Source organism: Mobula hypostoma, chromosome 16 (genome assembly GCF_963921235.1).
Source record: "Mobula hypostoma chromosome 16, sMobHyp1.1, whole genome shotgun sequence".
NCBI lineage: Eukaryota > Metazoa > Chordata > Chondrichthyes > Myliobatiformes > Myliobatidae > Mobula > Mobula hypostoma.
The window spans coordinates 64,403,610-64,416,784 of record NC_086112.1 but is presented as its reverse complement, the minus strand read 5'-3'; the positions used below and the strand labels follow the sequence as shown (position 1 = coordinate 64,416,784).

The 13,175-nt window shown below is 38.2% G+C and overlaps 2 protein-coding genes across 2 annotated transcripts in view; one reads left to right on the top strand and one right to left on the bottom strand.

Moving 5' to 3' along the window:
* Nucleotides 1–11,585, bottom strand: part of LOC134357445 (nuclear cap-binding protein subunit 1) — a 60,409-nt gene extending 48,824 nt beyond the window's left edge. The window contains exons 1-7 of the mRNA XM_063069031.1: nt 11,448–11,585; nt 6,656–6,741; nt 6,061–6,161; nt 4,296–4,452; nt 3,581–3,688; nt 2,728–2,849; nt 248–317 (exon numbers count right to left, since the gene is read on the bottom strand). Coding sequence (XP_062925101.1) covers nt 248–317; nt 2,728–2,849; nt 3,581–3,688; nt 4,296–4,452; nt 6,061–6,161; nt 6,656–6,741; nt 11,448–11,481 — 678 coding nt within the window. The 5' untranslated portion in view covers nt 11,482–11,585. The remainder of the gene's footprint in view (nt 1–247; nt 318–2,727; nt 2,850–3,580; nt 3,689–4,295; nt 4,453–6,060; nt 6,162–6,655; nt 6,742–11,447) is intronic.
* The window catches only part of LOC134357446 (thiosulfate sulfurtransferase/rhodanese-like domain-containing protein 2), a 29,325-nt gene continuing 27,613 nt past the window's right edge, over nt 11,464–13,175 (top strand). The window contains exon 1 of the mRNA XM_063069034.1: nt 11,464–11,904. Within this exon, the coding sequence (XP_062925104.1) occupies nt 11,464–11,904 (441 nt within the window). The remainder of the gene's footprint in view (nt 11,905–13,175) is intronic.

Below are 13,175 nucleotides of genomic sequence, written 5' to 3'. Positions count from 1 at the left end.
ATTCACTTGTGTATTCAATTTAAAGCCTTATTCTTATCCAGTGAGGAAGAAAGTTCAAATCATATGATGAATCCTAAAATTGGTGCACTAATATGGGAATGAGTATTTGTCAAAGCATATCCAACAGGAAAACCTTTCCTAAGGGAGACTGACTTGAATTACAGCTCAACAAAAATGTGCAAAAAACTTAGGGCCTATTTGAAATGAAATGCATTAGTTTTCGATTAATTTCTATTAGATTTCTTACCTCCTCCTGTAAATGTGGTTGTTCAGCATTCCAGCACTGTAGCATTGGGACATGATGTTTTTGTCGTCTCCTACAAACAGATAAGAGTAAATATCAAACATAACCTTGGTTCCATGCACAGAAGACTAGTGTTAGAGGGAAAAATTATGCATCAAATTTGAAAATCTATATTAGCTCTAACATTTTTGAGACATTTCCACCAAGGTACATAAAAGTACTTTGAACTAAGCTTTAAAAAGCTTAGAAACATGATCAAACACTTCATAACTCAAAACAACACAGAAAAGGCCAGTTTTTTGACCAACCCCAGTCAACACACTACTTCACCTATTTAATCTAGACAAAAGCAAGGATTTGAAAGGTTTCTGGAAATTAGCAGAGTTCCCACTTTTATCTATTAGAAAAGTTATGAATGCTACCAGAATTATATCCCACATCCTAAAAAGAGGCTATCAAAATAAAATTCCATGGATATGGCATAGGTTCCATTTAAGTGGAAAATAGCAAGAATAACTCCTTTAATCAAAATGAGAGGCAGAATACAGGGAATTACAAACCAGTTAACTCAACATCTGCATTGGGAAAATGTAGGAAAGCATTGAATAATGAAGGGGAACTAGTTCATGAAATAGATTTCCATAAGATATTCGATAAAGATTCTGAATCATCGGCTATTGTAGAAAACTAAAGTTTACAGTATGGGAGTATCATATTGAGATTGATACATTACAGGAAATGGATCTTTTTCAGGTTGGCATTGATGCTATACCCTCAACTTTTTTTTACAATTTATCCAAATGATCTGGATAAGAAGCAAAATGTACAGTACAAGTTGCTAAATTTGCTGATGATTCAAAGATAGTAGGACAAATAAGCTGTAAACAGGACATAAAGCAGTTACTAAAGGATACAGCTGAATTGACACAAATCTGGCAAACAGAGCATAACTTTGGAAAATGTGAAATTATTTTAGGTGGAAGACTAAAAATTATCACCTAAATGGTGAGGCAATATAGAGGTTTAAAATTAAAGAGCTCTGAGTGCTTGGTAGATGGTTCACAGGTTAACACTTCAAGTGATTAAAGATAAAGATTAAAAATTAGCTTTATTTGTCACATGTACATCAAAACATATAGAGAAATCCATCATTTGCCGTCTAATCAAATCAGTGAGGATTGTGCTGGATAGCCCACAAATATCGCAACACTTCTGATGCCAAAATAACATGCCCACAACTTACGAACCCTAACCTGTACACCTTCGGACTGTGGGAGGAGCACCCAGAGGAAACCCACACGGTCACAGGGAGATCAGCAGCAGAGATCGACCCCATTTAGTCATTGGTGACGCTGTAATAGCATTAGCAAAATATTCCAGTACGTGCCTCTAAAGTTTCAGCTAGGAAACTAACAATGTTATTATTTACCTTCAGGAAGAAAATGAAAATTAAATTTCTGGAGTACTGTATGCAGTGTCAGTCTCCTTATTAAACAAAGGGTGCACATGTATTTGAAGCAGTTGAAAAAAGTTCATTGAGACTGACATCTGACAAAAAGTTGGACAGGCTAGGCTTGCAGCTGATAAGAGTTTAAAACAATGAGAAGTGACTTAATTGATTCATATAAGATTATGAAAGATATTGACGTTGTGAATGTGGAAAGGTTGCTTCCTATTGTGTGGAAATCTAGAATTTGGGGTCACAATTCAAACATACAGGAGTTTTACATTTAAGAACGATGATGAGACTTTTTTTCTCTCCTTAGAGCTATGATGTAAATGCTCAAAATAAAATCAAATAATAAATTGTATATTTTAGTCATACTTCATTGATCCCGGGTGAAATTGGTTTATGTTACAGTTTCACCATAAATAATAAATAGTAGTAGAACCATAAATAGTTAAATAGTAATATGTAAATTATGCCAGTAAATTATGAAATAAGTCCAGGACCAGCCTATTGGCTCAGGGTGTCTGACCCTCTAAGGGAGGAGTTGTAAAGTTTGATGGCCACAGGCAGGAATGACTTCCTATGACGCTCTGTGTTGCATCTCGGTGGAATGAGTCTCTGGCTGAATGTACTCCTGTGTCCACCCAGTACATTATGTAGTGGATGGGAGACACTGACCAAGATGGCATGCAACTTGGACAGCATCCTCTTTTCAGACACCACCGTCAGAGAGTCCAGTTCCATCCCCACGACATCACTGGCCTTACGAATGAGTTTGTTGATTCTGTTGGTGTCTGCTACCCTCAGCCTGCTGCCCCAGCACACAACAGTAAACATGATAGCACTGGCCACCACAGACTCGTAGAACATCCTCAGCATCATCCGGCAGATGTTAAAGGACCTCAGTCTCCTCACGAAATAGAGACGGCTCTGACCCTTCTTGTAGACAGCCTCAGTGTTCTTTGACCAGTCCAGTATTTTACTATCTTAAGCACTTAATTCACAATTGTAAGAGGAATTAATAGTTACTTACTTCAGATAACTTTCGATCTGCAAAAGAATTCGATCCATCTCAACATCTTTTTTCTCATAGAGCTCCTTTCCAACCCAGGGAAGAGAAGAAAGCACCGAATACACGTACCAGTCAGAGCGTACCTACAGCAAAGTGAAACAAGCATGACAGATATTTAAAAGGTTTTACAATACAAAAGCCTTTTGCTGCCTAAAATACCTATAGAAGGCACCATTTCCTTAATGTGCAAAAATGGATATCAAAGTAATATCAATTACTATGAAAAATAAAAGGAAATTGTGAATTTCTCTTGGTTACATATTCTAATTTAGGATCATTATAAACAAACACTTGAATTCATACACTTTAATTAAAAAAAAGTTCCAAGGTACATCTCAAATAGTCTTAAAGGAACTGGCTAAGAGGAATAAATGAAACTTAATCAATAGACTGGGCCTACATGTTTTTTTTAAGAATGATGAGAGCAGATTCATTACAGCAAGACTGAAGCAGCAATGGGCTTGTTAAAAATGGCCAGACAAGGAATAGTATAAGCAATTGGTTTCTTATTTGGCAAAATATCTTACAATTGTACAATAATTTGATCTCACTGCTTAGGTATCTATCCACAAACTAATAAAGAATACCAATAAAGCAACATGAGGTATTTTAAAAGAATTCCCAAATGAAGAAACAGAAGGGTTTAAAGGTCTTAAAAGCAACGTCACAACAGTTATGCAGTGAATCCTCGGAGCACAGAGAAAACTTCCAAACATCCACATCAAGTCACACAGGGAAAATATCCCACCCGACAACCACATTTGATCACTTTATTTTTTAATACCTGTAGTGTCTCCTCCTCGTTTTTTCTTACCTGTGGTATGTCCTCCTCTTGTGTTACGCTGATAAAGTTTTCAAACATTGCCACCATCGATGGAGCAGCAATCACATGACAATTCACGAGATCAGACAAAAAACGAACCTACACAAGGAGCACAACTTAACTCCAAACTGAATATTCCTTTTACAAGTAGCACACTATCCATATAATTTTAAAATACTAGGGTGTATTTCATAGAAATTGTAAGCATTTTACATGCCATTATAATAATTGTAGTTAAACGGCATCATTAACATATTACAGATTGCAAGCTTTTTAGAGATTACAAGTATAGTTCAAAATCTTTGGAAAAGGTTTCTGAGAATTATAAGTGACAATATTTAAGCAAAATTAAAAGAAGCCAAGACCAATCAGAGAAAGAAGGAAGCAGTTGTTCAATATGGGGCATGAAGAACAATATAACCCTATATAATGGGATATATACTGGGGTACAAATTGGGGTGTTGTGAAATTACAGAATGCCGCAGTGAGCATAATTCACACATCGTCTTTGGCACCATTATAATCATCACACTGCCAACAGCAATGACTCCCACTCATGGTAGAGTTTATTAAAATAAAAGATGAAAAGAAAAGATTTCACAGAGCTTTATATTTTACTTCAAACCAAATTTAATCCAATTGTGGACATGGCAATGCTATCTAGAGCAGATCACTCTACCCATTACAACACAAAAAAAAGACTTACAGCAAAAACTGCTTCATTGTACAAATTGGCTTTCAAAATTTCTTTAAGCTGTCTGATCATAGCTTCGACGAATTCACCACCAAAGTTGTAATTCCTGGCATTTAGTAGGCCCACAAGTGTTGTGTATACAGGTAATTTTTCTGGAAGCTGCCTTGCTCTAAGGAAAATATCATGTCGAATAATTCACTAAGTATTTTGTTATTGTTATAGAAAATCAAATATTTCCAATGTAGCAAGAATTGTTAAGCATTAACATTGAGGACACCCAACACAACAATGGCTTCAGTAATTGCAATAACTCCACAATGTTAAACAATTGGCTTTAAAACTTCCTTTGAAAAGGAGAGTTCGGTGCCAGCAAAAGCACTTTGTTCACATTTTTGGGACTTTAAAATGACACCTCATATGGTCCAGATTATACTTCAACCTCCTCTGCTCCAATATTCTTTAGCCATGATCTCTGAAGAGAACAATTATTGTCCAAGATGAAGGGTGAACCCCTGATATAAAACATAAGTAAAGGTTCTATATGCAGTGATTACCTGCCCAGCTGGTCTCATTGCCAATAGCACCTTATAGCTGTATACCCATCATTAAAAATAAACTTTGAAAACCTAGAACCAATATGTCAGGGCACAAACTGATGTTAAAATACTTGCAATTGTCTTTACTAGACTTCATGCCATTAGCAAAACAACAGGCAATATTTTTCTAGTCAGAAGTACTTCCTTCCATTAAATTATTCATTTTTCTGGTGATTCTTCCATGCTCTAACCCTGCCTCAAATAAAACAAAAGCTATTTATTTATATATTGCAATCCAGAAATTGGATATCTGGCATATCACAATAAACAGTTTATTTCCTCCAATACCATTTTGTTCTATTGAAACTATTCCTCCTATTGTTAAAAAACAGAAAATGATAGAAGCACTCAGCAGCATCCATGAAAAGTTAATTTTCTGAGTTAATTTTTCAGATCCTCAACCCATCGTGTGAACTGGGAGATTAAAAAATGTAATTTTAAACTGCAGAGCAGGTGGCAGAAGGGATGTACTGGGCAAAGTAAATGCATCTCCCATATAAAGAAATATACTTCCTTCCAACTGCCCTAATCACACTTATAATGTGACTTCATCCTATCAGGTGAAATCTGATTTGAAATCAGATTTCCAACATGTCCAGTTCCTTTTAATCTTTATTTCCCATGTTTGTAGCCAGTTAACAGCAGCAGTTTATGGAGACAATACATGTAATTGAGAGGACTAGTAGCAAAAAGGGTAAATCAATATACTCTAATCCACAGGCCTGGGCTAATGACCTGCATACATGCTCAAAACAGATGGGAAATTTAAATTCAGTTGATTAAATAGGTTATGCTAATGATGGTAATAGTAAAATCACCAGATTGTCACTAAAAAGGATACTCTAATTCACTAATCTCCTTTAAGAGAAAATCTAGCAGTCCTTAATTGATTCATTTACCATTACAATTAATTGATTTATTCTATACACAATTGTGTAGCAATGAAGCTAATGTTTAATGGCCACTGAAATACCTTCACAAGCCCTTGGTTCAAAGGTAATTATACATAAGCATGAACTGCTGTTCTTGCCATTAACGTCCACATGCTGTGGACAACTATAAATAATAATTTCCAAATCTGCAAAAGCCAGAATTTCAAATCAGTTAGTTAAACAGAGCTAATGTACAATAATTAGTGATTTTACAAATTGCCTCAAAATTCTTCGTATCATCCAACTTACACTGCACAAAGTATTCTCAAGATTTTACTTTTATAATTTGGCAGATCTGCTTCCAAAACACCTGCTAGTCCTTCTAGATTGCTCTCTAATGAAGACGTGCTCTGTAAAACAAAACATTTATGTTGATGATACAGTGAGGCACAATGAATGCACAAAAAAATCTCTGGAATGAATAATATATCCAAATTACTACTAATAAAGTATTAAAAGAAGATAATTATAACAAAAAGAACAGAACTTGCTTTTGTTTAATACCTATCATAAGGCATACAAAGTAACTATCCTGATGACACATGCAAGGTACCAAATCACTTCTAAGATTTTAGAGATATTGTAGGCAGTAAGAAGTGTTTCCTTTCTATTAGCCATCGTACATTGTTTGTGATTCAACCAGGTAGTGAAAAAAAGTCACAAATGAGAAAATCTGCAGATGTTGCAATGAAAAAAAAGTTATGTCTGTAAACGTTAAATGTACAGCAGGTACTCCTGATTTGATACTTTTTTCCATTTTTACAAGGCTTCAATTATCATACAATAATTAGAAAGATTCCATCCTTTTTAGAAAATATTTTAAAACGATTTAAATGAACGACACCTTTTCTCCTACACGACATATCAGAGACTCCAATCGGTCTTCAATTTCAATTGGTTCAGATGTCCTCCTCCTTTTATGAGGTTGCCCTATTGCAAAACAAAAGGTCCATCATTAATTCAACATTAATTCAGTCGTTTGACTGAAAGTCATGCTAGATGCGCAACATGTACACTTCAAATTTTACGTGTCCTATGACCTTCATAGATGTCATGATCCTCATCTTTCTCTAAAATCAACTTCATTTGTCACAGTGATGCCCTTGGGCAGTGATTCTGGGCATGATGACTGAGTCAGCAAGATCTGGCCCATTGTATTTGATCATCACATGATCCATTGTTAGGTAAAGTGATCTAACATGGAATGTCCTCTTTTTGATTGTAGGATATTGTTGCACTGTTCTTAAATATACTAACAAGTTTAACACCTTTTTAACCTGAACTACTCTGCTCCTCCAAACGTTTAGGCAAACTGAAGTTTACAATTTTGCTGCAAGTTTCCTTCATGATTGAATTACCACATTCATAGTTCAAAGTAAATTTATCAAATAAATCTCAGTGTAGTTATGTCACCATATACTACCCTGAGATTCATTTTCCTGTGGGCATTCCCAGCAGATTCAGAGGAGTCAATGAAAACCTATACATAAAGAGGACAAACAACCAAAGTACGAAAAGACAAACTATGCAAATACAAAAAAATCTAATAGTATCATTAAATAAGTAACAAATAATATTGAGAACGCAAGTTGTAAGAGAGGGCAAGTGGTTAAGGCATTGGTCTAGTGATCTGAAGGTTGCTAGTTCGAACCTCAGCTGAGGCAGTGTGTGTGTCCTTCAGCAAGGCACTTAACCACACATTGCTCTGCGACGACACCGGTGCCAAGTTGTATCGGCCCTAGTGCCCTTCCCTTGGACAACATCGGTGGCGTGGAGAGGGGAGACTTGTAGCATGGGCAACTGCCTGTCTTCCATACAACCTTGCCCAGGCCTGCGCCCTGGAAACTTTCCAAGGCGCAAATCCATGGTCTCACGAGACTAACGGATGCCTATAATAAGATGCCTTGAAAGTGAGTCCATCGATTGCGGAATCAGTAAGTGTTGAGCCGAGTGAAGTTATCCATGCTGATTCAGAAGTCTGATCATTAAAGGGTAATAACTGTTCCTGAACCTGGTGATGTGGGAATTAAGGTTCAACTACTTCCTTCCCAATGGCAGCAGTGAGAAGAGAACATGGTCTGAATGGTGGGAGTCCTTGATGATGGATGCTGCTTTCTTGTGGCACTGCTCCTTATAGATATGCTCAATGGGCCGTGTCCACCACTCTTTGTAGGCTTTTCTGTTCATGGGCATTGGCATTCCTTGCCAGATGGTGATGCAACAAGACAGGATACTCTCCACTGTGGAGCTATAGAAGTTTGCAACGTTTTAGATGTCATGCTGAATGACATGACAAACTTCTAAGAAAGTAGAGGGGCTGCTGTGCCTTCTTTGTAATGGCAATTATATGTCAATGCCAGAGGAGATCCTCTGAAAAGGAATTTAAAGATGCTGACCCTCTCCATCTCCAATTCCCTGATGAAGACTGGCTCATGGACCTCCAGTTTCCTCTTTCTGTTGTTAATAACACTTCTTTGGTTCTGCTGACGTTGAGTGGGAGGCTGTTGCTGTGGCACCATTCAACCAGATTTTCAATCCCCTTCCTATATGCCAATTCATCACCACCTTTGATCCTGAGACTCCTTTACTGCTATCACACTGTTTCTCCTCAATTTTCAATGAATGATTCTTTTAATAGATCATGATGTCATCCTCAACTTTCCGTAGTTAAAAAGAGTGACTACATCTATATCTGCATGCAATGGATTCCCATTAATTGGGACACATCGGGGCCAGTACATTTTGGCCCAATTAAGTGACTGTTGCAATTAGCCAAAGTGTCATGGAAATATTTTAAAACATTAAAAAGACAAATTACCTTCAACTGAGTAACAAATTATACATTTAAATGAAATACAGATCAATTTAAACATTAACAATACGTGGCAATTCTCAAAGTAGATCTCATTCACCCACTCCATCAGAGCTGACTTGGCGTGCTAGGACAGGCTTGTCCCATCTTACCGGGGTACAAGAACCGCCAACTATCCTCACTTGGATTAGCCCGCCTGTCCAAGTGGTGTAACTGTTGTTGTATACTAACAGGTACTTGGAACCACAGGTGAGAGCAGAGTGTCTGCTGGGAATCAAAGTTGAGTGAGCTGTCCCAGACTGGACATGACAAGTCTCTTCACCAGAGGTGCCACCTCTCCCTGGACACCCTAACAATTTTACTATAGTACTATAAAACTGTAGATCCTGATAGTTATATACGGAGGAATTCATCCACTGTATGCTGCTGTGTTCTTTTGATTGATTGTAAATGAACAAATCAGCAGACACCTAGTGCAGGTAATTGACTGCCTTCACATATTGATTGCATTCTCCAAATTTTCATTGTAGCATTCAAGATGACTGTCAATACCTTCAAATTCTATAGTTCATAACTTGTTGAAGTAACAAAATCATTTAATTTTCACTCCTGGCCATCTCTGGCATCTTCAAGCCTAAATGCTTGAAACCGCAGTGAACAAAACAAGTCTGAGTTGTTTTATTGCTTTTTAATCAACTATCAGTAACAAAAATCAGTGTTTTTGAACACACACTATTTTAAAACTGTTTGCTCTAAGCACGGTGTAGTGTTTAACAGCCACACAAACGCACGCGACTGACGCTAGTTAGAAACTTTGGCAACAGTCTCCTGTCCCAATTAAGTGACACTGTGCCCCAAATAAATGAAGAGAATCCTGGCTATTTTCTTAATTATTTTTTGTTCTTTAATAGTTGTCCCAAATAAATCCTCTATATATAACTAATTTCCATTTGAAACATGGGATTTTGTTTAAAACTACTTTTCTTGTAATAGTCAGTAAATATATTAGATTTTTAGCTTTTAAGGTGCACAGATCACAAACTATTATTACAGTTCGCAAATATTACAGCTACTACGTTATTAAAAGTAATTTCATCTTTTTTTTCAGTTCAATCATGCAAAATCTAAAAGCTTGCTTACATTAAAATCTGGAAAATCTAGTTTCCAAAATGGAATGAGAATGTTCTCCCCGTGACCACATGGGTTTTCTCTGAGTGCTCTGGTTTCCTCCCACAATCCAATGATGTACAAGTTGGTAGGTTAATTGTCCCATGATCATGCTAGGGTCAAATAAGGGGTCGCTGGGCAATGTAGCTCCAAGGGCCAGAAGGCCCTATTCCACTCTGTATCTCAATAAATAAATAAATGTGGAGGATCAGAGATGCGTCAGATAGGACTTTTAATACTGCAGCAGGAAGGGCTAGACAAAAATGTAAAATAAAGTGGAAAAAGAAAACCACAAATGTTGAAATTAGATTGGATTGATACGGTATTGAGGAAATATGACAAAGTAGCAGTATTGGTTTAGGCATTTTGCAGGACTACAGGGGAGCAGAACACAGGGATTATTTTTGGCTAATGGAACAAGAATGAGTTAGTGGAAGCACAGTGAAAGAGCAAAGCAATAGAATTAACTTGGGAACATACAGTGTGAGCACAATTAGATCTACAATATGAAATTGAGGGATTAATACTGCATTACAGAAAGAGATAAGAAATAAGATTAGTTTGTAATTGAAACAAAATTATGGTACAAGTCAGCAGAATTGCTGTTGCGATATGGGATAGTGAGATTACTTATGGTTTGTCCAGAGTCTAACGGCCCTTGAAGACAGCAGTGCAGCAGTGGTATTACATAACCAAACAACAAAAGTAGTAGAAGCAGGATTAGGCCTTTCAATCCCTTGAGCCAGATCTGCAAGCAACTCAATAACATCATGGCTGACCTACCTCAAAATTATTGTCCAACACTATCTCGTTAAATGTTGATTCATTCATTATCCAGATGGAATGGTGGCATATACTCAATGTGCTAAATTGTCTAATTCTGCTTCTATGTCTTATGGTCGGAAGTCAATTAGTCTCTATTTGGAATGCAATCAAAGACTGAACCTTCAGAGTTTTATGGTGCAAGAAATTATTGTACTCCACATGAAGGAATGTCTCTTCTTTTCAGTTCCGAATACCCCAACTCTTATTGTGTAACCCTGACTGTTAGTTTTAGATTCCACAGACAGGGGAATCTACCTTGTTATCTCCTCTCATTCTTCTAAACCCAGCTAATAAGACGCCTGATCTACTCAATCTCTCCTCATATCTACCCTGCAGCACGACTCTTTGACGCATATTTAATTGTTTAGGTGAGAAAATTCATATTGTTTATAAAAATCCAGGAATTATATCACAAGAATCTTAAATTAGCTCGATATTGATAATTACAAAAAAAATTAAATGTATTAAGATGCAGTAAATTTTATATATTAAAATGGTTAGTAGGATTAGTACAGAGATGAGTTGCACGCTGAGTACAGCAGAGCAGCGGGACTTGAAACAGAATGCCAGTCATAATCTAATTGTATGTTATAGCAACCTTGAAGGACCGCATGGACTCCTTCTGCTAACTCTAATGGGGACAGAGCAGTTACAGCGGGCTGTTGTTCTCTGGACGACGGGAGGAAAAACAAATCAATTGAAAATTTTCAAATTAAGAACACCAGGTAAAGAACACAACCACCCATATCAGTGTCGTCACGGAAACCGGCCGAGAGGCACCAGTTCTAACCGCGCAAATATCGTGTGCTTCTACCATTCCGGTTTTACCCACCGTCATTATCGTCACTATGCCGTCTTCTCGACATTTCTGGCCAGTCGCCGGATTAATAGGAAGAACACGCAAGGTGCTGGCCGATTTAACTCAACTATCCCCTCACTCTCTCCGTCCAGAAACAGCCTGCAGACGCAGCCCCCCACCTAATGGCCGCCTCTCCTCACAAGCTCTTCCGGGGGCGCGAAAATTCCTTCCGGCCGTGCCGTCGTGCTGGGTCCGGCGTGTCCTCGGGTTGCGGGGTTTCCGCCCGCCGTCTAGCATTCCGGCCTGTGTGCAGGCTGTGGGTTCGCTCCGTGCTATCATGGAGACTTTGTTTCATGCCGGCATGCCGGAGCTGGACATTGAGGGCTCTGACAAGGGACGCGAAGCCGCCTGTCACCCGGCCCGCGGGAGCGGCAGCGGCACCGGCAGCGGGCAGCTGGGCCGTAAGCACCGAGGACCAGCGAGGAAACGGGTGAGGCAGGCCCTCTGGAATCGGGTTCTCTGCCCATTTCACTTTCCACTGAAACATTTTCAGGGCATTTTCCTCTCTCTTGCTTTATCATCCGAGTTCTTGAAAGCTTAGCTTGAATTTACTTCCAATTCCAATACTTCGTTCCTGAATTATTAACAAATCCATACTTACGAAGTGCTGAACATTTCCCGAAGTTTTGTTTGAGAGATTTATTACCCAGTGTTGGTGCCTTTTATTTTTGCTATTCAGTGAGTATTAAACATGGAATCAAGACCGAGGGAAACCTGAATGAGAACCCAAAATTACCAGGGGCATGTGATAGATAGTGAGAATTTTTTCTCTTCAGCAAAGATTACCTTTTCCACGCTGTTTGATTTCGACTCTAAACTGGATAAACTTAAAACAATTTGATCCGCGTCACCTTTGCCTGTTCCTGAGGAAAGTGAGCCAGTCACTCTTACCTTGACTGGTACTTTGAAATGAAAACAGAAAATGCTGGAAACACTCGGTATACCTGGCAGCGTCAGAGAAAAGTGTTAAATGTTTTGCGTTGAAGACAAACGGTTTGTGACCAGAAATATTAACTCTTATTCTCTTCTACAGATACTCTCTGACTTGTTTCCGCAGTTTTCTGTTTTCGTTTCAGATTTCCAGTATTTGCATTATTTTTGTCTCATTGTCTAGTATGCATTTACCTGGCTCAAGTAAGGCTCTGAAAGATTATCGACAGAATCAATTGATTCTCTACTCATAAATCCTCAGCGTTAAAAGTTTTCAAAAATATCTTGACAGAAGGTCAGAGAGCAAGTTTGTTTCTGAACTGCTGCCTGGAGTCATTTGAGTTTCATAGAAAAATGTTAATTATGTAATTTGAGACATAAAGGTGCATTGAAAAAGATCAGATATCTGGATCTTAGACTGTCAGAGAGAAGTAAAAACAGCTTTTAAAATGGTGCTGGTGAAGCACAGCGACAAGGTACTGGCAGCAAACAAAACTATTAACCTATCACACTTTTTCTCAGAAACTATCACTGCAATCAGTAGCCTGTAACTTCCCTTTCGGAGCTGAACTGCCTGTACCACTTGGCATTCTTGTGGTGTGAACTGAAGTCTCAGAGATGCAGGACAGGACAGGACTGCCCCAAGAGCAAGGAATAAGCCAACGTTTGATCATTGCTGGGGCGGACTTAGAGGCAATTCGAAGCAGCAGAACTGAGTTGAGGCAGTGGGGCCCAGGCCCGAGAGTGAGGAAAACCCCACTGTTTGGCTGA